The 25,516-nt window shown below is 46.6% G+C and overlaps 8 protein-coding genes across 8 annotated transcripts; 5 read left to right on the top strand and 3 right to left on the bottom strand.

Annotated features, from left to right (window-relative positions):
- Window positions 1-1,596: 1,596 nt before the first annotated feature.
- GLAREA_07404 (smr-containing protein) lies at window positions 1,597-2,517 on the bottom strand (the record flags this gene model as incomplete). The annotated part of the gene is made up of 3 exons (XM_008082092.1): window positions 1,597-1,999; window positions 2,056-2,407; window positions 2,475-2,517. 3 exons carry the CDS (start codon window positions 2,515-2,517, stop codon window positions 1,597-1,599), a joined length of 798 nt encoding a protein of 265 aa, XP_008080283.1.
- Window positions 2,518-3,288: 771 nt separating this feature from the next.
- Window positions 3,289-5,127, bottom strand: GLAREA_07403 (uncharacterized protein; the record flags this gene model as incomplete). Its single annotated transcript, XM_008082091.1, has 1 exon — window positions 3,289-5,127. The coding sequence occupies one exon, from the start codon at window positions 5,125-5,127 to the stop codon at window positions 3,289-3,291; it is 1,839 nt and encodes a 612-aa protein (XP_008080282.1).
- Window positions 5,128-5,733: 606 nt separating this feature from the next.
- Window positions 5,734-6,422, bottom strand: GLAREA_07402 (putative charged multivesicular body protein 5; the record flags this gene model as incomplete). The annotated part of the gene is made up of 2 exons (XM_008082090.1): window positions 5,734-6,303; window positions 6,357-6,422. 2 exons carry the CDS (start codon window positions 6,420-6,422, stop codon window positions 5,734-5,736), a joined length of 636 nt encoding a protein of 211 aa, XP_008080281.1.
- A 1,606-nt stretch (window positions 6,423-8,028) lies between these two features.
- On the top strand, window positions 8,029-12,209 carry GLAREA_07401 (uncharacterized protein; the record flags this gene model as incomplete). The annotated part of the gene is made up of 4 exons (XM_008082089.1): window positions 8,029-8,685; window positions 8,738-10,333; window positions 10,381-11,151; window positions 11,394-12,209. 4 exons carry the CDS (start codon window positions 8,029-8,031, stop codon window positions 12,207-12,209), a joined length of 3,840 nt encoding a protein of 1,279 aa, XP_008080280.1.
- Window positions 12,210-13,251: 1,042 nt separating this feature from the next.
- On the top strand, window positions 13,252-14,918 carry GLAREA_07400 (Agglutinin HPA-like protein; the record flags this gene model as incomplete). The annotated part of the gene is made up of 3 exons (XM_008082088.1): window positions 13,252-13,736; window positions 13,795-14,537; window positions 14,590-14,918. 3 exons carry the CDS (start codon window positions 13,252-13,254, stop codon window positions 14,916-14,918), a joined length of 1,557 nt encoding a protein of 518 aa, XP_008080279.1.
- Window positions 14,919-16,104: 1,186 nt separating this feature from the next.
- GLAREA_07399 (Ankyrin repeat-containing protein) lies at window positions 16,105-18,150 on the top strand (the record flags this gene model as incomplete). The annotated part of the gene is made up of 1 exon (XM_008082087.1): window positions 16,105-18,150. One exon carries the CDS (start codon window positions 16,105-16,107, stop codon window positions 18,148-18,150), a length of 2,046 nt encoding a protein of 681 aa, XP_008080278.1.
- A 1,970-nt stretch (window positions 18,151-20,120) lies between these two features.
- On the top strand, window positions 20,121-21,773 carry GLAREA_07398 (FAD-binding protein; the record flags this gene model as incomplete). Its single annotated transcript, XM_008082086.1, has 1 exon — window positions 20,121-21,773. One exon carries the CDS (start codon window positions 20,121-20,123, stop codon window positions 21,771-21,773), a length of 1,653 nt encoding a protein of 550 aa, XP_008080277.1.
- Window positions 21,774-22,844: 1,071 nt separating this feature from the next.
- Window positions 22,845-23,195, top strand: GLAREA_07397 (uncharacterized protein; the record flags this gene model as incomplete). The annotated part of the gene is made up of 2 exons (XM_008082085.1): window positions 22,845-22,879; window positions 22,931-23,195. 2 exons carry the CDS (start codon window positions 22,845-22,847, stop codon window positions 23,193-23,195), a joined length of 300 nt encoding a protein of 99 aa, XP_008080276.1.
- Window positions 23,196-25,516: the final 2,321 nt, after the last annotated feature.

Genomic DNA, 25,516 nt, shown 5'->3' with positions numbered 1-25,516 from the left:
ATCAACCTACCTTGCGGAAGCGAATCGACCCTATTTCTTTTCCACTAGAATATTCAACAAATCACCAAAAAAACAAACTTACCCCTAGACTTAGATTTCTTTTATACTAAACATATTATATATACATAGACCTTTCCTATCCTAAAAAGGACTTTCATGTAAATTAAATAAATACATTAACCGACTTACGCCAAAACCACTCCCGATAAACTATACTAGTGACTCCTCGTCAAGAAGGTGAAAAGTTGAATAATCTCACATATTCTCGCTCTCAGACTCGCATTCTGACCATGAATTCCAGCATTCATTAACGTGAAATATGGCTTTGTCGTACGATTCTTTTGGGGTCGAAGGGATGGATCACCACGAGTATTTATTTTTGCGTAGGAGGCGTGTGAGTCGCACTTAGTGGCTGGTTAGAATGATTAGAAGGATTGGATGTAGATGGAACCTTGAAAGAGATGTGCGCGGAAGTGTATTTGATGCAATGGATGTGTTAACAGCAAAATTTATTTCTGGGGGTTGTTAGACTTGACATGATTTTGCATGATTGAATGAAATTGGTTGTAGAGCAAACACCATCAAACACCTGGACATAAAGGCTGTGTGATGCAAACAAGTATCACTGTTTTTTTTCAGCGTCAAAATCCCGTAAGAAGCCGAGATGAACAATCTGCGAGGTTTTCTAGGCTAGGAGAGTGCCAACAAAGCAACCTTAAAGACGAGAAAGATGAAGTATAAGAGATGAGAATTGGTGCGGGATAGTTTCTGATGTTTCATTTCTCAACGAGCCACACCCATGAAATAGTAATGCCAAACGCAAATATTATCGATGTTAGATGTGGAAAGGTTCTATTTCGCTAGGATGTCAATTAAAGGTCATCGTTGTAATATTTACCTCGAACGTATATCTTCTGGAAGACTCTTCGTCAAGTACAGAATATTTTAAGCTGGATTAGTGGATCTAACTTCAGCAGAGAACAACTGCGGTGATGTCGAATAGTTGAGATTTCCGAGAAGTCAACTTCATGGTTAAGAATGAATATTAGTGAATAGTACAGTTGGTATTTTATTCATAAACTCACCTAAAGAAAGCTGTACTTCACCATACTCGTCGGCTATCTCAAAGCCGCCATAAGACTAAACACCTGAAGAGATATCTTTTTCGTGCAGTTCGCACTCTTGAAGCCCAAATACACATGTCCTTAGCAGCTCTATTTCAACTATAAAGCTGCGAATTGCTACGCAAAAATCGTTCAACAGTAACTTTCTGTAAAGGATTTCTTCTGTAGTGTTATGTTATCGCAGTGATTTCATGCTTTCCAATCCCATCCCAAAAGCTTTGGCGCTGGGAACCGCATTTTCTGAAGCACTTGTAAGGATTCCTTCCTCTGTGCAGCCTAAACTGAAAGCCTGCATAAACCCCGTTGATAAACTGGTGATTTCTACATATATACACTTTGCAATTCGAAACCCAAAAACAACGTTCTTTAACCCAAAATCATAGTCAACATGTCCAAAGCCATCGTGGTATCCATCAAATCCGAACCCATATCTATCTCCATATACAAACCATTTGTCAAACCCCAAACCCCCTCACATAACAACACAACACCCCTCCAACTTCCTCAAAACCTTCGGCAACAACTTCTTCGCCAACTTCTCCAACTCCTCATTATCATTATTATTACCACCATGCTGCTGTTGACTCTGACCACCATGTTGCGGCGCTCCAGGGTACCCGCCTTGCTGTTGTCCACCATGATGCTGTTGCTGATTATTATGATGTTGCTGCTGACCTCCATAGTTACCGCTCTGTTGGTTCGTGTTCCAAGAGTGTGCTGGTGGCATGGTAGCTGGACCACCTTGGAGATTGATGTACATACGTCCCTCATTTTCTTCTGTCGCGTATTGAAGGCCTAATTGTTGGCATACCTGCTCGACGCGAGGCTTGATCTTCTGAACATGGTTCACGGAATGATTTCCCTTCCCAACAATTCTACACCCCCAAATCATCAGCTCTCTCCCCTCCATATAAAAAGGATACCAACTTACACATGCAAATGACTCTGATTATTCTGCTGCGCATATCTAATCCTCGCCTCCAGAATATCCTCCGCCTCCTCCACAAACTGCCCATGCAAATCAATCGTATCATCCGCGACCCTCCCCGGCGCATTATTTTCCCTAAAAATAAAATCCGACGCCTGTTTGTTATACTGTTCCATCTTGCGACCATGCGCCTTTCCCTCTTCACTCAAATCATGCGCCGCGCCTCCATCGCCAGATTGGTACGCCTGGCGGGAGCGCTCGAAGCAGTTACCCCGCTTCGAGGCTTCGGCGCGCGCGAGGTCGCGAAGGCGATCGTATTCTGCTTCGGCTGACTGGGAGGATTCGTGGTTGAATGCTGTGGGAGGTCAATTAGCTGTGATGCTGGTGATTTAAGCAACTCTGATGCGCCGTCGCAAACGTACCGCGACTCCCAGTCATCTGGCCCATTTTGACTCCTGAAGACATCTTTGCGGCGGTATGACTGTCTTCTTTAAGGCGGGATATTTACAATGGGTGGGAAGCAATGCAATTGACAGATAGTAGCAGGATCGCAAGAAGAGAAACAAGGTTGGTGTTGACCTCGAAGAAGAAAGTCGGGGTGGTTGCTAGCGTGTCGTGGTCAAATAAACTTGGTTCCAGCTGCAGGGACAAGGCAGCTAGAGATCTGCGCTAGGATCTCGCTCAGCTTGGTAGGGGTTCAATGCGGGGGCACAAAGTGCAAAGGGGGCTTATCACGTGCAATTCAAGAGCAACATTCAGCTGAAACTCAGCTTGTAGTGCTTACTGCTGTCGGTTTTAAGCACTATGAGAAGACAAAAATCATGTTAATACTTAGTAGTAAACATTCTACAGAAAACTGTAATTGTAAAAAGTGTAGATTGGGTTATCATTGGCTAGTATTTGGGTTAATAACCTACAAGAGCTTCGATTTAGGTAAGCTTAACATTCCCTTTCAAGATAACAGCTTTCTGAGGATTAAGCTTCTGTTACTATTTTAGTTGACATATTCTTAATACACTAGAGCTAGTTTTGAAGAAACATAAGTTGAAGTCTCATGTAGTTTTCGTGTAACAACCGCAATCCGTCTCTGTGCTTAGAACAAATTTTTCAGTGGTGGATCAAACCAAGATTTCCATAGTTGTTTGGGAATAGCTTACAAAACTGAGAGAAACCAGAAGTTCTAGAGAATATCTGAGAATAGATAGACTGGTAGTTGAGTAGGTAAGTTCCTTTATTCTAGACTATAGTTAAATATTCATATTCTTTCTCTAGTCTATCTTGAAGTACAAAGAGAAAGTCAAAATTGCTATAACACATTCCGATAAGTCTATAGACATTTGACAAGTGTTCGGATTGTACTTCTCTAAGTACATATGTTGGCGAATCATCGCCTAGGTAGTACACGGAATCACCGACCTGTGTTGATTCTGGCACAACTACCATAGTGTCAACATTCGGATCATCGTGACAAGAAACCATGGCTAGCCTTCTCCCATTCAAAAACCGCAACTGGTCAGTACGAATGAAATCGTGAATTGTGTTGATAGCTGAGAAGAAATTATGTGAGAGCAGTGAACAGTTATATCTGTCAGGGATATGCCTATAGCATATTCCACTGAGTGCCAAAGCAGCAATGATTTCCAGAGTATCGAAATCGGACGTGGGCACTAAGGGTTCGCGTATTGAAGAATCAAATAAGAACCCTATCAACTTTTCCAGTACGATGGAAACGTTAACCGAGCTAGACAGACCAGCACGAGAACTACATCTGTCTCGTGCTAAATTAATTATTTTCAGCTTATCTTCCTTTTCTCGCCGTTTCCATTGCCAGGAGACGTAGTCGAATGTATCATGCTCAGTGGTCTCAACCCATTGGGGATTCCTCAAGCCTCTACTCTCGGAATAAAGGATTTTAGAGCCAACCTCAGACACGTAGCCTAAAAAGATCCCTTGAAGCTTTAATGCAGGTATGCTTTGTGGCTCCCACTTGATATGGCGCTGCGGAAGATTTAATGATGAAATGAACCATTGTAACTTGAGTAGGTCAGCAGGAATCTCTCGACTTTGATATTTCGACTCTTTCGTCCAATCAGTCACCCATGAGGGAAGATATTCTGTTTCTTTGTCGTCAGTGTGGACAAGAATTTTAAGACTGTTCGAGGCTTGAATAATGTCAAATGTTGCGCCAATAAGAACATCGTGGTAATCGATGTCATAATTTGGCGAGATCGTTGGCACTTTGAGACCATCGTGTTGAGAGTCTGGAATAACACCGAGATGTCCGTAAATCATATCTCTTCCATCCGTTACACCAAGGCCGCGCCGAATGATCAGGCAATCTAGAAGTGTAAGGGTAGGAGTTGTGTTATGATGTCGGGAGAACAGAGAGTTTTGGTAGGCCCGCATCCTAACTCGCGCGGTATTCATCTGGTCGACAAGTGCAAGATCACCACTTGTCATGCTTCTCAATGCACCCGACGACCCCAAACTTGTCGTATCTCCATCACCAAATATAACATGAAAGATAAGCCAGAGAGAATTCCAAGTGATTCGATGGATCCCACATTGAACCCACGGATCAGTGGACAAAAGGAGCTCCTGGAATACCCATATTCTAGAGAACCAGGAGCGATTGAAGATTTGGTTCTTCCAGACTTCAATGTGCACCAGCCGCCGTTTATCGCCGGCGGCAGATCGAAGATGACCCGTGGTATGCGATTGGATCTTGATGTCATGTGGTAATGCTCCAAATGCAGCTGTAATCTGCTCATTAGAGTCTCCCAAATAGATAATTGTTCGTCGTGCGCCCTGGTAGATATCACGCATCTGGCCAACTTGATCCGATCTTTCTCCATTGTCTTTCTGATTGATACATATCGCATCAACCCAAAGTCGTATTGCGTGACTCGAATCCCGGACGTTCCGTAGTATTGTCTTGAGGCTGGCGCTGATAATCATCGTACAGCCGTTAACGATGATTTCTCCCTTCTCCGTGGACGATCCCCAAACATATGAAAGAGCAGTATAATGGTGGACAAAATCACAGCGATAATCGCTGAGCCGTGCTGTTTCCATCGTGCCATGAATCTGCTGGTTTGTGGTTGGCGATGGATGAAGATGAAGCAGCCTAAACCGGTCGTGGGGCCGAATTACCTCCCCAGGACGTCCATATAGAGGCTGGTATGAGAACTCCGTCGCCGCAGTCAGTACCATTCTCTCGTTGTCCAACATGGAGGTTCCGAAGTGTTTGTGCTGCAGGTTGTTCTCTCGTTAGGTAAATCACCTACAATCAACCCGACGTCGATAAAGGGTAGGTGGTTGGACCCACTCTCCGAAAAGTGTGTTCCTCCACTCTCGACCACCCCTAAACAACCAATAGTATAACACGGATTAAGGCTTTTTATGTAGACGTAAAGAAAAGGTCTTAAAAAACTTCCTCTGAAATAGTAGCATGGCGCGTTTTTGAAATTGTTAGCCAATGCAATTGGACAAACGTAACACTCACTGAAATTCATTCTTGATGGCAGAAGATATTCCAAGTATAAGAAAAGCATCCGGCTCTCAGCTGTGATTAAAAACAAGCCTTTGATTAAGCACACTGCGACACATTGGTCTGATCAAAACGCCTCCGGCCGAACTCCGTTCGCGATGCCAGCCCCCGTTCATGTCCCATGCAAATGTTTATCCTGCGGCTTCCTTTACCTGACCGGTCGTCTGCGGAGGTTCGTCAATGAATTGAGGAACTTCGTCAACCATGAAACTTGGCGTAGACTCCGCACCCATACCCTCGAATTCGACCTCATCGCCAAGTGCCTCCAACTCGGCATCTAATTCCGCCTCATCTACATCATCTGGGATGTCATAACTCCTGCTGATGCTCTCCTGTATATCATTTCCAATATCCATCAAATCAGCCATCTCGTCCTGCATGCGCTCGATTTTGTCAATATTAATCTTTCCATATTGCTGTTTCAGCGATTTATTGGTCTGCTTCATCGCATCTACAGTCGTCATGACGTTCTTCAAGTTATCCTGCATCATTCCAGCTTGCTCCATATTCCAGGATTGCTGCTGTAGCTGGTCGCGCTGACCCTCGTACATTTTCCGACGTTGAAGTACTTTAAGTGCCTTTTGTTTGATAGCTGTCTTTCCCGGTCCGTCGCGCATCTTTGCCAGTTTGGCTTGATAACCTTGTAATTCAGCATTTATGGCTGCCAATTTTACGTCGATGGATTCTACTCGCTCGTCGACCTAGACAGTCATTAGATGGGAAGATGAGATGGGGATAGTCGGAAGCCTCTTACATTTTTTATTGCGCCCGTCAAATTTGGCTTAGGAGCTGAGCTCTTTGCACCAAATAGGCGGTTCATTTTGAAGAGTGTGTGATAACCGGAATGTTGTGATGGAGCAACGTGAGCTTTGCGGTCGCTGTTCGAGGTTCAAATACGTAGCCCCGTCTCGTCTCTACTGGTGCTGCCTGGAGCTTGCCCCGGTATGCGCACGCGTAGATCTTGTCTGTGCTTCGAAAGTTTTTGGGACGACGTGTGCAGATTGCGAGGGGGAAAAGCTACAGTAGGTCTGTCTTAACTGTGTCGTTGGTGGTCTCGTGGGCTCTCCGGGGAGATGTATAGTGTCTCTTGTGGTGTTGCTTTAACAATTGTCGGATATGATCTATTGTATAATTACTGAGACAAAGATGCTGAATAAGACAGAATATCTTGACTCTAAATGTCGGTATAAAGAGCTTGTCGAAAGTTTGTGTCTGTCCGCAAGTTGACCACGAAGCTGTGTGCCCCGCGAGGCTCACCATGATGTCGTCCCATCGGCCTAGACACTGGTGGTCGGCTTGGCATCCGATTAGTGACCGCTCCGAAGTCCGGCCATCCTCCTGATCACGTGTCGTGATTGGAAAAGTTCCAAGTTTTTTGTTTCAGGACTCATAACGAAGCGCATGCACTGACCGGCTGCCAGGTGGCAGACGTATGACTTTGAATGCTCTCGAAACGTCATATCTGCCAACATAATAGTGGCACTTTGTCTCACAGATCAGATCTTGGATATCTTGCCGTGTAACCTCGAGCTGTGATAGTCTTCTGCGCTAACCACTGCAAATACCGTCAATCACATCCTCAGAAAGGGGCTGCCAAATCACGGGAAATTGTTAGGCGCGCATCAGAGCCGCCTTGGCCTGGCTCGCTGGCTGCCCAAGCTATCCGCAAATCTTGAAGCAGACGCAGAACCTCCAACAAACCACCCCATTCTCCCATCTCCCATCTCCGGAACAACCATAAACACCCCTCCACCGAGCTCACCTGGTCTTGCGATCGCAACATTGAGGGGAATTGTAATTCTACTACTCTTCTATTCTTGTTCTTCTTTTGATACCCGACACTTAACTGCATCCTCTGCACCGTCACTTCTTCTTTTGCACGGTACTCGCACACATAATCCGGTCGGCTCTCAGCAAGCGGCGCTGCCAACTCAGTCCATCTGCAGCAGATCCGGCTTTGCAAGCCCTAGTCTCGCCCGCACCACCGCCGCTCAACGTGAGAAATACGACTGTACAATAGCACTGTCCCCAACGACATATTCTGTATGTTCCCATCTTCTTGCTAGGCCAGAAGCGGATAAAGGCTGCTGGCGGGGCCCGACCCGCGCCTGTTGTGCATAGGCATCCGCGGTCACCTCAGAGCTGTTGGACCTTCTCTGGACCTCACCGCTAACTCTCGCCTGTACAGACAACCTTCGCGACCCAATCTCCTTTACGAATTCACGATACGGGCTTAGATAGGACCTTCATCATCAGCTACGTCTGATACGGCGCCTTGTTGGGGATTACATAGTCTGGATATCTTTAGCGACAACACATATACACGCATGACCAACGTGCGTCTACGCATCGTCCGCGAAAACGAGTACCACATCGATCCGCTTTCAGATTATCGGTGTCATTCGGGCGCTGTAACATAATTCAAGATGTTTTGGAGGTTTGGCGCAGGTTACAACCATGCGTCCGCAATTGATACCCTGCTTGAAAAGAACGATGTCACTCTCGAAGAGTTGCTGGACGAGAGCGACTGTATCCAGGAGTTAAAACAGCATAATACCAAACTAATCGAATTTCTCAGAGAGGACAAAATACTTGAAAGATTGCTAGAATACGTCACAGCACCCAAATTAGAAGCTAAAACGGGAGAGTCTGCAGCGGATGAAAAGGACGAGGATGGCGAAAGTAAAGGCAAGGAGCGGCTAAGCTATGCAAAAGCGTTAACAGAGGAGGACGAAGAGGAGAAGGAAAAGAAACGAAATCGGTATGCCTACGTTGCAGCCGAAATCTTGTCCTCGGAGAACTGGTCGATCTGCGAAGCTCTGATGGAAAACCAACCTCTATTGCGCAAATTCTGGAATTTCCTCAAGCTTCCTCCGCCTCTGGACCCACTGCAGGCCAGCTATTTCACTAAGGTCAATGAGACTCTGCTTGATAAGAAAACAGAAGAAATGCTAGCGCTATTCAAATCACTTGATGGAGCGGTAAAGAATATGCTACAGCACGTAGATTCTCCTATGGTAATGGACTTGCTCCTCAAAATCATCAGTTTGGAAAAGGCCGAGGGAGGCCAGGGAATAGTCGATGTAAGTTCGTCCAATACACTGCTTCTGTTTAATACTGACGTGAACCCATTAGTGGCTTCACTCCCAGGATTTAATGCCTATTCTCCTATCGTTTCTTTCTTCAGAGCACTCGTGGGCAACGCAGACCTCCGCCGGCGACTTCCTTAAAGCCATCATTACTATATCCGCAAATGCTTCACAGAATGAGCAATCATGTATAGGTCCAAACGAGCTTACCCGGCAGCTGGTCTCCCAGACATGCATCGAAAAGTTAATATCCGATATGCTCAAAGGGGGGAACCCGCTCACAGTCGGTGTTGGAATCGTGATTGAAGTTATCCGAAAGAACAACTCAGATTACGATCCAGATGTAGGAGCTGAAGCGAATTCGGCTCCTTCCAGTCGCGACCCAATTTACCTCGGTACACTTCTCCGAATGTTTGGACAGCGCGTTCCGGATTTCATGGACTTAATCTTGAGTCCAAATCACACAATTGGGGGAGGAGATGGACCTGTCACAATTGAGAGGAAACAGTTAAACGCCGCTTTTGGCGGAAAGATTGAACCCCTTGGTTTTGACAGATTCAAGACTTGCGAATTGATGGCCGAGCTTCTACACTGTAGTAATATGGGCCTGTTGAATGAGCCTGGCAGTGAAGAGTTTGTCAAAGCTAGGGATACTGAGCGCGAAAAACTCAAGGCCGAGGGCAAATTGCGTCTTCTCATGTTTCCAGAGTCGGAAGATGACCTTACTATGAAGTCTTCAACTCAAACTCGGTTAGGGTCTCCTGAGAGTTCTAGGAAGCTGGAGGTCCAGAACGCGTCAGATGATGATGGATTCGAAGAAGTCACGCATTCGGCAGATCTTGGGGATGATGCCAAGGATGATTTCGACGAGAAGGTTGAGGGTGAAGATCTGCTAGGTCCTTCAAGTACAGGGACCCCGCTCTCATTCACCGATAATGATGATCTCGTTGACGAGCCATTAAGCTCTCCACGAATCAAAACTGATACGCCTGAACCACTTGAGAAGCAAGGCTCAAATGAGGAGACCAAAAAAGAACCTGAGAACTCGGAAGCAAACTCTGATGCAATCCCCGCGTTAGATGGGCCACTGTCGCCACCATCCGCTCTCGCTTTGGATGTGGAGAACATGGGGCTGCAATCTGAAGAGGACGGGAAGAAAGAGGAGGATACCCTAATGACAGACTCACACTCAGAAGATACCGACAGGTCGGTTGTCGAATCAAGCAAACAGACACTAGAGTCGTCCACAGAGTCCACCGAAAGCCAATCTACGATTAAAAAGGAATCGTCTCTGGACACTGAAGAGAGTACACCAGCTGTCACAGATGATTCAACGTCCACAAGCGAAATGCCTCATAGTGAAGATATTCCAGCGCCATTGTTCGCAAAGAAAACCGAACAAGAACCCAGTGCATCAGCCGGAGCACCAGCCGGTTCAGAGGCTACTAATAATCCAAACACTTCGAGCGTAGAGAGCCCGGATACAACGATGGGTGAAGCAGGAGATAGCTCAAACTCGGTCTTGATGGGCAATACAGATGAGCACCTACAGCATTCTTTGGCGGATCCACCCGCGGCTCCTGTCGTTGGTGATTTCCTCAAAATGCAGTTTGTGGAACACAAGGTGGTTCCAACTATTCTTGTAGGTAACAAATTCCAATGAACGAGATACGCAACTGACTTTCACAGGATTTCTTTTTCCGCTTCCCCTGGAATAATTTCTTACATAATGTTGTTTATGATGTTGTACAACAAGTATTTAACGGGCCAATGGACCGGGGGTTCAACCGCTCTTTAGCTATAGATCTTTTTGAGACTGGAAATATCACCATGCGTATTGTTGATGGCCAGAAGAAGAGCGACGACGCGCAAGAGAAGAACAAGATGCGCCTTGGCTATATGGGCCATCTCACCCTCATTGCTGAAGAGGTGGTCAAATTCACCGAACGACACCCACCGGAGTTGCTGTCAGAATCTGTTTTGGAGAAAGTTATGAATGGAGAGTGGATTACCTACGTTGAGGTGACACTAGCAGAAACCCGCGAGCGGGACAATGCCATCCTCGGAGGTGTACGACCTGATGTTTCTGTTGGACCACGACAAGCAGTGATGAACGCAGTAAATGCAGCAAATAATTTTGGAAGTGGATCGTCAGCATTGGCAGAAGCAGGTCTCAACGGGAATGCTGGCCTCGACAGCATAGATCTCGCGAATGGAAATGGGACATCTAGCTTTGCGCTTGGTGGTACTCTTCTCAGCGGTTTCGGAAGCTCGAGTGATGAAGAGGATGACGAGATGGACGAAGATAATGATGAAGAAGGATCGAGGAATAATGGCGCGGCTGAAGTGGGTCTTTCTGTTCCTCCAGCCCCCAATCTTGACAAGTTCGATGACGATGAGGTCGATTACGAGTATTTGGAACAACTTGATCGCGAGACCCCTCTATTTCCAGAGGGAGAAGTCCGTCATCAATAGAGTATTGTTTCGTGTACATTATCATAGCTTGGTGGTTTTCTGGTAGCACTGTCTAGGCCGCCAAAGACAGGTCCAAAAATCATACTTGCAAAACATGTCTTTTCATTTGTACTTTGAGCCTAAGAACGGAACGAATCTCACGGGATCTGGATCTATTTCATCATCTCATATTCTGATCTCTGGTCGAAAATTGGTATTAGCCAAATACTAACATCTTACCTCCCTAGTTCTCCCGCTACATTTCCACACCTTCAACAACCACAGCAACATCCGGCTCCGACATGGAACCACCTTCTGCCCCCCCTCCACCACCACCACCCCTCAACATCCCTCCCTCCCGCGCCCGTCGCCAACTCGCCGCCCGTCTCGCGCTCCACTCCAAACAAAACCAGGAATCAGCCAACAACAACATCGAAGCCGAGAAATCCTCGCCCAATAAACAAGATCTCAACCCTTTCGCCGCGGACGAAGACGACGATTCGGATGCCGAGGACGCGGATTTCACGATTGGCGATCTGGAAGCTGACGAGGAGGGGCGCGGACATCTCCCGCCCAACACGGGGCTCGTGGGCAGCGAAAAGCCGATTATGGAGGCGGGTGATCATGTGGGTGTTCCCCTTAATCTAACCGGTGGGTCGCAGAAGATCCTGCGTGCCAGTTTCCCTAGTATGTGGCCGTTTGGCGGCGTGCTTAAGAGTGCGAATCAGGATGGGGATAGGGATGCGAATGGGGGGTTTGATGAGCTGAGTGCTGACGCGATGCGTGAACAGGATGGGGAGGGTAGTGAGGATAGTGATGATGAGGGGTTTGGGGGGAGGGAGCGCGAGAGGGGGTTTGGTGGGAATGGTGGAGGGGCGAGGGGGAGGAGGAGACTGAGTAGTACGACGGAGGCGAAACGTAGGACTAGTCTTGTGGATGATGATGAGGAGGATGAGGAGGTTGTGCATGTGGGCATGGAGATGGCGGGGGGTGAGAAGGCCGGTGCGGAGGATGATGGGGAACTGGTGGAAATTAGACATGCGGAGGGACTGGGGGAGAAGTGAGCAGTTGGTGTAGATGTTGGAAAGGTGGGGAGGGGGAGAACGGTTGTGTATTTGTATGATATAGAGAAGGATGAAATTATTGGTTTGCATGATGGGTAAGTGTTTTTTTCGTTTTTATGATGGGTATGGGAGATGAGGGTTTAGTGTGTGGTTGGGTGGGTGTTTTGTATAGTAGTTATTTATATTCCATGTCCCTTTCGCGTTATATCTGATCTCATTCTATGTATCCGTTTATAAAGTTTGTACTATACTACAACGACTTTGAATTCATCTGTTTTGTGTGTTGTCATTCTGACGCTAATACACCAAGATTACTGCTTCTTTTCCTAGTTTTTGCATTATCTATAAAATCAAATTCTTAATCACATGTATTCAAAAAATACATCTCATTCTCATCTCTTATTCTCAACTCTCATCCTTTAACTCTCGCAAATCATATACATCATATCCAGAGCTACCACTTAATATCCTGCAAAGCGCTGATACCAAGTACGATTATGGGTATATCTGTGAGTCTTGTCGTTTTTCGTTTGCATGACCAACAGGTTTACAGCCTCGCCATCCTATAATTGGTAGTACTAGGATAAGATATTCAAACATATTTTCGTAGCTGAGGTTATTGGTTTGAGCAGAGACAAAGCCATTAAAACCCAGAAGCTGAAGATAGCACTTCTTTGAACCAAAATTGTTCGAAATTCACAGATGCTTCGATTCGGTCTCTTTGCCGTTTGAAGGATGCGTGAGAAGTAAGATTAAGCTAGATTAGGCTACCTGTTTTTCGAGGGGTGGGGCGGGTGGCTGCTGTCTTCGAAGCGCAAAAGGACTTCTTTATCTTAACTGGTAGTGCCCGTTTGCTCCCCCGAACTTTAGGAGATGACTACTAATTTGTGTTTAAGTTTACTTGCCCCCCAAACAATTCCATCTCAATTCTTCTCAAAGACTTTTTTCCTCTTTAGCCTGCAGTCTCTTCACTGACTTTTGTTCGTGGGTCAAATAGAAACTTGACACTTCTCTGACTCAGTACAATTGCTCGCTAGCCATTATGCCACCACCAATGAGTCCTGCTGTACTCACCACAGACAAAACACCACTCTTGTTCTGCAGCCCAGGCGACCCAAGCATCTGTTCAGATACCGTTGAGAGCTCTTTGACAGGGCAAAATACTCTTGACTTGCCAAATCTTTGGCCACAAGGCACACATCTTCGAGTCAAGATACTACAACCGCAACACGTTCATCCTGGAGTCAAGAGAATCATCGAAGATGCTGTCAAAACTTGGTCAAGTTCACTATCTGAATCTATTAATGTCCAGTGGGTTCAATCACATGAAAGTGCAGAGATTCGAATATCGATCACGAATGACGCGCCGAACTGGAGTGCTCTAGGCGCTAAGGCTTCTGAAATTCAAGATCAGAACCAGGCGACGATGAATGTTACACTTGATGGCTGGATGAATCAGAAGATAGACGACATTCAGTTATACATTTCAAGAGTTACTGCTCATCTGTTTGGCCACGCTCTTGGTTTGTGAGTTACACGTGTTACTTTCAAGTTCTCAAGAATCACCTAACATTCAAACCCGTAGACCACACCCTTCGATCAAGTTTTCTTCGCCATGGAACTTCACCGAGCTCGAAAATCACTGCGGCTCGTTCTTCGCCACCGTGGTCATGTCCTCAAATGGTTACCCAGGCCTCTTAAACCCACTGTCCATCATGGCCTTTGATCGCCCAGGCATCCTAGGCTCGGGCGTAAACGAACACCACGGCGGTCTTATCGTCGACAGCGAAGCTCTTGATCTTCTCCGTCGTCTTTACCCGGCTTACAACATCTTCTGCCCCTCCATCGGCGTCGTATGCACCCAAACTCTCAAGTTCAAAGGCGGGATCCACGTGCAGCCCGCAACCCAACGCTTTCTGACTCAGAAAACTGCCAATGTCATCACCGGAATTTCATACATCGACATGGGCCTACACGGCAATTTTAGGTTAACGTCTTATCCGCACGAGATCCAGAAGGGTTCGTCTTTTGATGTCACACTTGGAAGTTGGCATGATACACACATCTATGACGCCAAATGCAGCGTCATGAGCTTTGCAGAGGAAGATCCTCGAATATTGACAGGGAGTGTAGAGTCTGCAGAGCTCAGAGGTGGTAAGCTTAATTGTTCAACGTATGTTTACTTTCGGAGACCATTTCGTCAGACGCCGAACGTAGTGGCCTGGGTTAGTGGGTTTGATTTTGCCAAGGACAAAAACTTACGAATTGAAGTCAGCGTAGACGAGGTCTCGAATCTGGGGTTCAGGTTGCGTATGAATACTTGGCTTGGTATACTTTCTTCCGTCCAATAACAGAAATACACAGCTAACACAAAACACAGACTCAACAGCCTACAACATTCGCGCCACCTGGCTGGCCCACGAACAGGATCAATACGACATCCGCTCCGGCACCTTCGAAACACCTCACCATGGCCTCATACACACACGCGAAGACAAACTACGCGTAGGATACACATCCCCCATGCGCAAGAAACCATCAAAGATGTTCGCCGCGTTCACGTATATAGATGTCGAGACCAAGACGAATATACGGTTGGAGACGAGGATTGAAGGTTGGAATGAGAGGTCTGCTGAGGGTTGGTTTTCGACTTGGGAGAGAGAGAGTAGGTTCTTCTGTTTGAGAGGGTGTTATATTGCTGTTTTGTAGGTGTGTGGGATCCGTTTGGTTATGAAGGCGGATGTAATAAGTTGACTCGAATCATCCTTTCTGTAATATTAGAGTGATCGGAAGTGGGGTTTTCTCCAAGAGGCTTGTTAATTGTTCTCAAAGAGTCAAAAATGCAAGCGCATAGTAAAATGTTTCAATATTTGTGCCTACCTACTTCCGCGTATTGAGGAAAGACACGTACATGCCACAAAATTATCATCGGCCGGCTCACTTCGCATATCGATGCGAATGACGTCCTCTGTGCCGTTGACAAGTTGTTGGGTATCAAAGAATGTGAATATTGTAGCTTTAGAAAACGTACGTCAGTTGGGCAAGTTGTTATTGGGACGTTGCTGTATCGTCCGTCCCGAGGTCGTAAAGGGGCTGACAACTTCGTTGGCCGAGGAGGTTTTTGCGCACTAGAAAAGTGGGGCGAATTTGGTGGTTGCTTGGTCTTGCTTCCTCGCCAACAACGAAGCACTTTGAATGTTGATACCCTCCGATATATTGAAAGATCCCGAAGAGGTAAATTAGCTGGCTCTGAGTTAACGTTGACGGGGGTAGACACTGAGCAACACTGCGCTTTCAGTGGTATGCAGTAGAACACTTCAACCATTTCGATCCCCTGTATCTGAGATTCTGAGGTTTTTGCGCATCCGAAAATAGTATCCGAGATATTAGCAGCCTCAAGATTCCTTGACCTACATCTGCAGCCCCATGCAGCATGGGAACTGTCATCAATTAATGGCCAAAACGAAGAGCAAGATGCTGTGTGAACAAGGCGAGGACGCCACAGGAGAGATGTTTCTCGGCTCAGCCCGTTGGCTGGTACTTGGAAAGCTTTATATCGAGTCAGCGTGCATCTTTCACGATGACTCCAGAGGTTATCTAAACCATCCTTCTATCTATCTTGTCCAACAAGAAAAGAATCAAGCACATCGAAAGAAATGACCCAACCAGTTGTCAACCGGGGAGGTGCCCCTGAGATAGCGTGGTCACGATCAAGAGAACGAAAGTTGGTCCGCTTATACACAATGACAAAACTGACAATGCCTGAAATACGAGAGGTGTTGAGACGAGATGGATTTTCCCCAAGGTGGCTACCCTCAAAATGACTTACAATTATACGAGGTGGTCACTTGCTAAAACTTAATAAAGGATTCGCAACATTCAAACGAGGCTCAAGATGCTTTTTGGCAAATATTATTCAAAGAATCATGCGCTCTATAGAACCAAATGCAGTCGCAAGATTATGGCGCGACTAAGACTTATGAGGCAACTCAAGAAACAACGAGTTTCGGAACGAGTCCATAAAACGACTGTGCAACACAGTGCACCCACTCGCCTCTCTACGCCTGTCGAATTTGCGAAAGATCGAACGAACAATAATCAGAGCACAGAAGTCTCGCTCGGATATCAGGCGCTGCCTGAAATATCCTCCGATATCTTGTTTGTCAATCCGGCTGACCTGTTCTTGGTCGGGCCCGTCTTACCTACGGAGCTTCAAGCACAGGAAGAAGGGCAAATTGAGTCCACATATCAGAGCGCTACGAAGCGAAAATCTGTCGTTAACGAGCTACACCTAGAAGTTCCATGCTCACCAATTGATCAGGGCTCAATTGCTCAAAAGCCTCACAACGCCAACAGTTCGGATGTTGCAAGCAGTGCCATCTCTAGGCTAGCAAGTCGCCTACCTGGACGGTCATCCTCCTCCTTGAGAAGGGTCGTAGCAGCTCTGCGGTTGTCTCTCAGCTCTTCTATGACTAGCGGTTCCCAGGATTCTCTTATCTCCCGGAGATCAAGCTGGATGTCTTATATTTCTACAAGGTCTAACCCGAAATCTTCCTCTCTAAAGATGACGGGGGGCGGGAGCGCCACAAAGATCTTGAGTGAAGGACTTAAGGGTGACGTCCTACGGTCATATGGCCCTCAAAATTCTTCGAATGGCCTATCAGAGGACGAGATTTTGTTCTTCGAAAACTGCATAATTGATGTAGAACCATCCCCGCAAATAGGGAACGATCCATTTTATCAACTTCTTTCGGGCACGACAGAGATGGAAGACATAGCGGAAATGGAGCGACAAAATTCATGTAGCAGGTATGATTACCATGCTCAGGGCCGGATCTCGACTGGCACGAGAGCAATGGATGCGGCTGCTTTTTATCATGATCCCAAGGCTTGGAATATAGAATCCCTTATGGGGTCACGGGAATTGGGACCGGAAGATCATAAACAGAGAGATCTATCAGGCGACAGCTTTTTGCATGCCGTGGACACCACATTACTTGGAGCTCGTTATGGTAGAACCGTCATTTTGGGCAATTTAACATATCCTACCAGTTTTTCGCCTCTCAAGGAGTATATAAGGATATTGGAGCTATTCAAGAATAATGGCTTCTCTTGCGGCAGTCAAAACTGTCACGGCAAGACAGTTGCCCACATTGCATTCAAGGATGACTACCTTTTCAGTACACTTGACAGCAAGCTTGAATCTATCACTACTGCCACACTTGAAAGTTCCGAACTTGGCCGTATGCTAAAAATCTTCAACCTCGATTTGAATCGTCGAGATAATCAGGGGATCACTGTTCGCAGTCTCATCTTGTCCAATTCGAAACTCAGAATCGTGTACGGCGAAGAAGCATTAGTAAGATTGACTGAGCCTTATTGCTCTCCACCAACCCTCATTTTAGACTTTCGCGCAGAAGTCCAGCCTCTGTCCCCGATTTGGGCACACTACTACCAGTGCCACGTCTGTGCGAGTACTGCGGTGACCACTTCAGCGATAGATATCCATGGCGATACAGCGCTTGTGTCCTATCTCAAGCGGGAGGAGTCAAGAATGGGTTGGGATACAGATCTACAAGACGAGCTTCGGCAAGTTATTGTTGAGCTTCACGGCCAGGGTGTCGATTTGAATATACGTGACAAGCAAGGTTGTACAATACTTTGTATTGCCGTGTTGCAGGGCTATCGTTCATGTGTTTCTACTCTGCTGCGATTAGGAGCCTATCCGAACAGCCGAAATTATCAGGGAAAGAGTATCATTCAACAGGCATCAGCAAAAATGACGGCTCTGTCGGCTGGTGGTGAAGTTGACAAAGCTTTGTCGACTGACGGCGAGGGACGCAAATATGCGGGCATTCTCCTCTCCATAAATCTTCTGCTCGATCATGGAGGTGTGTTTGACCCAAATACACAAGAAGAGTGGTTACGTCCGTCTAGCTAGTTCTTAATCGCTTTCGTCCGGTTACTGACATTCCAATCGTTCGAGGGCGACCCACTCGCTTCTTCTTCTTCCAGATAAAATGACAATATTGCTCTTTAGGGCTGCATCATAATACCGCAAATTTGGAATTTCCTTCACGAACGTAAAAAAAGGTTGAACGACGGTGTACACGAATTTTGAGAACCAGCTCTGTCGCTGATTTACGGCCTCACTCGTAGAAGCAAACTGCTGTCTAATTCTGAACTCGTTTCTTGCATCTGGTTGCGTGGTACAAATAATACCAAAGAAACAATGGTCGATCACTTTGCAAACGTTACGCACGTGGATAAAGTTTGTTTAAAGCACCTCTAAGCAATAAACACGTTGAATAATAGGATTGCATACTTCGCTTTCGCAGGGCCAGTGCCGATATCACACAATAAAAGGCCAATTTTGCTGAAGTGGCTTTAATTGTGGCAAAATATGCAAGCAGGATCTCAGCATATATGCGATGAGGGACTATCTGCATTATCAGCAGCACCCTGGTCGTCTTCGGCTCTGTTACACTGCCTCTTATCCATCAAGAAAATCAAGAAACGACGCAGTGTAACATTGGACTCAGTTACGGATGACGGCTTCTCGCGTTTAAAAAGAATTCGAAACAGGGGAATACGACCCCCTTCCGAGAACGCTATTGACGATCTCTCGCCATTCCTCCTTTGTAGAATAGGCTGTGTACTTGTTGAACATATCAGCCGGATCGCTCTCTTAATCATATAAACGAAGCACACTTATACAGCTTCGTTCGTGTGACTGATCTCCGATGACCACCATGTGTAGACAATGGAGTCCAAAACATCTGGTTTGCCCATCTGCTGTACTCAACATCTGGGCTGGATATCATGCGCTGAGTGTTTGAAGAAAAAGGTCGAGCATATTGTAAAGATATCTACACGCTCACTCCTGACTAGCTTCGACTGACCACCGAAGTCCAACCTTGAAGCACATGCGCGAAATGCGACCGATCCTTCAAGGAAAAAATAAGGACAAGTTTTATAGAGAACTTAGGCTAGAGGAAAAGACGAAAAGACACGACAATAGTTATTATGTACTCTCGAGGCACAGACGATCCGGATGTTTCTATTACATCCGCAAGTAATGTTGACAACTGAAGAGCAAGAGAGCAACGTCGTCTAGGACCCATACCCAAGCTCTGAATTTGCCGTGATCTCGGTTCCGAAATAGGATACTTACGGTCTAATTGCCGGTCCGTACAAAGTCTTGGATTCCGCAGCAGGCGGCCCTTTGCAGTAGCCCCCGCTTATGCCGTAGGGCTGGGCAAGCAATGTGGCTGGCTGAATGATTAGGAAGGGAAAAAGTAAAAAGTGAAGCAAAAGATTTCATTTCAAAGATGAACATATTTAATACTGTAAGTTCCATTCAATCAACTTGACGGGATATACCATATTGATTCTATTTCATTGACTAGATGTCGCATATGGAAATATCGATATATAAGTTACAAATCGATCCGAGAGAGCCTGCACGGAGCCTCCCGCGGTAACATCCCCAGAAAGAAAAATACACCGGCACAACTACTATATCATATGTGACTTCGTGCTGATCTTGCTGACAATCAGCTCAGCCTTAAAATTGCCATCAGTTCGGAATAGAGCGATGGCTTGCGTGGTGGCAAGGGATAAAGGAAAGCTGAGGAGGGGTATGAGACAAGGCGTCGACACAGTTCAAAGTTAACGTGTTACCGCATTCCTTGCGGGACTCTAATTCGACGCCATATCACGCTGTGTCTGTGTATCCCATAGCAACTTGATGGTATGTGCACACATATTGTCCAATACAACCATATCTGACACCCGAGATACAGTGAGAAAGATGGCTTATAGGCGTTCATGCTGTGGCCGGCCGCACATATAAGGAGCGAAAGCCCCAGTAGTAAACTGATGTCTTCCATCATTGAACGTATCTTCGCCATGATCAATCCTTTCAGAACCCTTCAGAGGGCTATCGGTGGCTTGATACCAAAATTCTTGACCAAACTCTTTTCGGATAGTAAATTGTCGCCTACCAGCACAAGCGGTGGCTTTGCATTTATTCAAGGAATCAGTGGCAGTCAATATACCACCGAGACCAACGGTTATAGTCTTCACGCACGTCAATATGCTACTTCATCCTACGAGACGGAGAATCGTATGTCGCCGGCCAATGTCATCTATCCAATCAACACAGACGAAATAGTCACTACCGTGAAGTATGCCAAGGAAGCAAAGGTTGCCATTGCTATTCGTACTGGAGGCCATCAATACAGTGGTGCATCTTCGACCATTGCTCCCAACATACAACTTGATTTGAGCAAGACTTTCCGTGGCAAAGACGACCGTCAAATCCTCAAAAAGGATGACCAGACCTATGTTAGAACTAGCGTCAGCTGGGCTCTTGGAGAGTTTAACGCCTACTTAGGGGAGAATAAATTGTTCGTACCACATGGACAGTGTGTGCACGTTCATCTTGGGGGACATTGCCAGTCTGGTGGATACGGGCAGCTAGGCCGCAGTTTTGGACTTCTCGGTGATCATATTATGTCGTTCGAAATTGTTGATCATGAAGGGACTGTCAAAGAAGTGAACCAAATGAATGATTCAGAACTCTTCGGCGCAATTCTTGGTGGAAGCCCAGGCAATCTTGGTGTTATCACTCACTTCACAACAAAAGTCTACCGCGATGAAGATTACAAGGGCTCGCGTGGCCTCAAATCCATCCATCTGTACAGTCCCGAGACACTTGAACGACTCCTCGATCAGCTTGTCGAAATGTCTGACAACGATGATTTCCCTGGTAACTACGACTTCTGCGTTAGCGTCCTCAGTTCCTCCTTCCCACTCCTCGACTGGTTCCCGGAAGCCGATCAAACCCTCAAAGAAGAGCACCCAGAAATCTTCGGTGAAGACGGCCTTATCCTCTGGCCTCGCTCCATCATCGTTTATGCGCAATGGGTGCCATTCAAACCCACCGACGTCTGCGACATCTCCTGGTTCGACCGCATCAAGAAAGGCTCCCTCTTCAAAACCGAAGGCGTGAAACCTATGTCCGAACTCACCGCTGACTGGATCTTCCGCAACGTCCGCGAGTTCAACCACCCTTACATCAAATCCACGACCTGCACTAGCTCCAAAACTCTCGCCAAAGACGGCTGGCCCAAATGGATCACCGGCCGTCTCGATGGCATCATCAAGCCCAACGGAAACGACCTCTGGGTCTCAGCCCAATTCCAGAACTTCGGCGGCAAAAACTCAGCGACGTACAAAAATCGCAATAATGGAACTTCGTATAGTTGGCGCGATAGCACTATCGTTGCTACAGTTGATTGCTTTTACGGCGCGAATCGACAGCAAGCTGCGAGGGATTGGCGGACCGTCAATATTCAAGAGGGAATTGGACCAAATGGTATCTTTTCGAAGAAGGACAAGAGGTTGTTGTGGGGAAGTTTTGGAGATTATGATCTTGATAAGGTCTGGCCTGCTTACTATGAGGATCAAGCGAAGTATGATCGGTTAAAGAAGGCGAGGGCGAAGGCGGATCCAGATGGGACTTTTACGCCGAATAGTTTTTCTGTTAAGAGAGCTTGAGTGATGTCGTGATAATATGAGACTGGGAAACGAGTAAGGCAGAAAATTGGTAGATATATTTAGCCTCGTAATGAGTTTTCTTCGTTGCCCTGAGTCCCATCTGCCATGTTTGCTCGCTTAATGCCCCGGAGCTTTCGATGCCCCTGAAATATGGACAGGTACCGAAGGATATCTTTCTGAGCACTCACGTTACACAGCATCGATGGATTGCTATCTGGTATCGAGGAGAGTTTTGGCCCCACCTTTGTTCCTGCGCAAAAACTCAAGTCGTCCCATAAAGATCTTGACATGTGTTTACGTGAAGGTGTAGCCGTCGATCACGGATCTGGCAAATACCCACATGGAGGAATTTCCGCGTATTCGAGACTTCATCGTCGTGCTCCGACAAAGTCATCGCGATATTATTGAACATGCACAGGGGCTTGTGTAAGCCACGGTACTCAAGAGCTCGTTGAGTTCTTGCGCAGTTCTGAAATCTCGCTTACAGTACTTCGAACCTACGAGATGGGGAGTAAGATTTGCAAAAGCTGTTCGTGGACTGCGCAAATACCTCGATAGATACGAATTACTTGCCAGATTAAGGACATTGTGTGCCATTGGTTGATGAGATTTGTGTAATAACCACCTGAAGCCAACTGTTGTAGGTGGCCATAGGTTTTTGCGCACTGCTTGGGGTGCTGCATTCTCGCTTACACCCGTGTTGGGCGTGGCCATGACCTGGCGGGATGTACTTAGTATGCGCAAAAACTCCATTCCGAGGTGCGCAAATACTTAAAGGTATGAGGTTTTCGTCATCTGTCTCCTCATACTATGGGTTTTTTGATATGCCATATGAGCGACACCCAATCAGCTATGGGCTAAGAGGTGCGCAAAAACCGGACCACGCTAGTAGCAGCGCATCTGACTGGAGAGTGCGTAGCGTAGACTATTCTTGATAGTGAGAGGCCTCTATAAGAGTCTATAAGTTTACCCAACCTTTTCAATAATTCCTTGTACCACTCATCCTACAAAGCACTTCATTAAGTTTAATCTTCTTGCTCCAGTAAGCCTCAAAGTCTGTCACAATATACCATGCCTGAACAGTCGAAGGGCAATTCTTCTTCAAAGTAAGTCTTCATCCCAGATTCCCCATATCATAAGACTAACTCAAACCACAGGAAGCCAAGAACCCATCATTGGTTTGGATCCAAATCCAAAGTCTCAGCAAATATAGACTCGAAGAACGATACGGCTTCTCCTCGACAACGCCGTCGTAATTCGGATCCTCTTCCTACATCCGCCAACGAGAGTACCCTAGAAGAGAATACCCAACCGATTCGGCGCTCAAAGACCGAGCTGTTTAAGCAGAAAGCACCCAAATATGCTTTCGTGGCCCTGAAGTTGGGATTGGTGATTGGCACGTTGGTGGCTCAGTTGGCTTGAGCATAGGAAAATAATCAACGAGACCATGCCGAAAAGGAGCAACTAGTGGCTGGCTCGAATGGCTGGAACAGATGCAAGATCTTATTATTTGATATTGTTGCAATAGAATGTTTGGCGTTCTCTTCAGGCTCGCTTGGTGGTGGGGTGGAATCTGTCAAGCCCATGGTGTCGTAAACGCCCAGTCCCATGATGTACATGGTGTATCTAGAACTCGTCAGTATAGTTCAGCTGAACATTTCGCTATTAAATCACTTACTATCGTGTTTTTCAACCTCGCAGAAAGCATAAGCAGTCATCATGTTCCTCTGGTTACATCCCGAATTCGCGGGCCGAAGCACCGTCCACCTTTCATGTTTTTCCAATAACACTTTCAATTTTGTGCAAATAAGAACCCATTCGTTTCACATGAGCCTTCTCGCTAGCGTGTGAGTTGTCGAATAAATATCTTGGAACCGGTAACGGGCTGTAGAGGAAGGCTGATATGCGTATCTCTGAGAGCGTTGCGCTTTCGGACGAGGAGGAAGCTCGGGCATTCGAAGACGATGGCGAACCTCTGCTACATTGAAGAGGCCTTGTCAGCAAGTGATACAAAACCTTGTTCCAGTTCTGTTGAAGATTTACCTGGAGACGGAGCCGTGGTGGGCCTTGGTGGAATTTGCCTGAGATGGCATCTTGCACGCTGTGTGTTTGTCTTGAAGTTGTCCAATGAGAATCGCTAGAACTCAGGAAGAAGCAAGCTTGGTCGGTCTTAGAGGATTTCGAAAATGAAGATATTGTTTGATGTTTCTGAGGGAGAAACAAATACTTAAACCCTTCTCGACTGGCACAGAGATCTTGTTCAGAACTTGGGAGACCCGAACCCCCTGTGTACCCATTAAGCATAGCTAACGTATCACTGGGCACTCGCAGAATTTCGTAAGCCACTCTAACTGCCAAATCCGGGGGAAAGTTGTCGGCAGGAGAGCGGCACGTATAGCAACGTGCTCGTCTCCGCCAAAGCCAGATGACAGTAATATGAGAGGCGCAAAGACTGCCGAATGAGCCGCTTGCTTTCCTAGTAAACATGTGGAATTGACGAATCTTCTGACGCGGGAGCTGACCCGCGGATATTGCTGGGCCAATTAGGACGATGATATTTACGACAAGGCGATAAGGTCACAGGAACGAGACGTTTCTGACAATCTGCCCTGGTAGAGAAACACCCATTTTCATCCAGAGAACAAGGGACTCTCCAGCTCAAAAGGAGGCTGAGTGCCGGCTTCAGGCCCGTTTTGGAGTTTATGTGGTTTACGCCCGACTTGTACACTCAGGTGATGAAGAGCGTTGTATTTTTGCCTGATTAAATCCTGCCCAGCAGCCCTGGTATCGCACAATTCGTGTCACCCAGAGATGTGGTAGTAGTTGGTGTCAATGGACCTTCCCTCTTCACGAGCTTCTCAGACAAGGGAGTGGCCCCCTAGAGCCGACGATTGTAATTGTATCATGTATATTTTCAGCTCATGACGACAGGCTAGAGATACGGAGGTCAGATGTACATTCCGGGATATGATCTGTGGCCGACCATTCTGGGATCATGCACATCGACATCTGCCCTGAATTTTGCCATATTAAGTGGGCAGGGGAATTCAGAACTGACGTACCATAATGAGATAGAGCTCGCTGCAGTGACCAGGCAGCCACGTTTCTCATGCTAGAGGATCCTGTCCCGACCCCAACCTTTCGGCGAGGTCAATCTGATCATGCTATGTCCGGGTTTTCAGGGAGCCTTTCGCACGTTTTCATCGTTGTTCTCATTTAACACCAGAGATCGCTTCGCTACCTGAGTAACAAGTTCGCTAACAACTTCAGGAGAGTCGTAGGGGCAAGAGCGCCTTTTCTGGCTGTGTTATTTGGCTCCAGAGTATGTGTCCCGTGCTCAGTATCTTATGCGTTCATGTTTAGTAGCAGAGTACCGGCCAGGTTAACCCCGAATGCAGTACAACGTCTCTGCTCAAACGTTTCATTCATTTATTCTGCTCACTAAGCCTTGTCCCCTACCCGCTCACACAACATGTCAAAAAGTTTTGCGTTGTGATGCCAATTCTGCCAGGGGCTGAACGGATTCTGATATTGATGTGTAATACGGATAACGGCGAGTCCGAACGGAATTTCCAGGGTGGTAGATATTCAATGATCAAGTCGATGACAATGTTTACCCACATAGAGTCGTATGAATGCCGGTTGTAATGACGCGTGTGGCAGCACTGTTTATTTATCATTCTAGGTTTATACAAAAGGGCCGCATGTTGTACTTCTTGTGATGTTGTTGAGTACAGCACATG

The sequence above is a fragment of the Glarea lozoyensis genome (assembly GCF_000409485.1).
Source record: "Glarea lozoyensis ATCC 20868 chromosome Unknown GLAREA16, whole genome shotgun sequence".
Lineage (NCBI taxonomy): Eukaryota > Fungi > Ascomycota > Leotiomycetes > Helotiales > Helotiaceae > Glarea > Glarea lozoyensis.
Note: the sequence above shows the minus strand (reverse complement) of the source record. Positions and strands in the feature narration are given on the sequence as shown.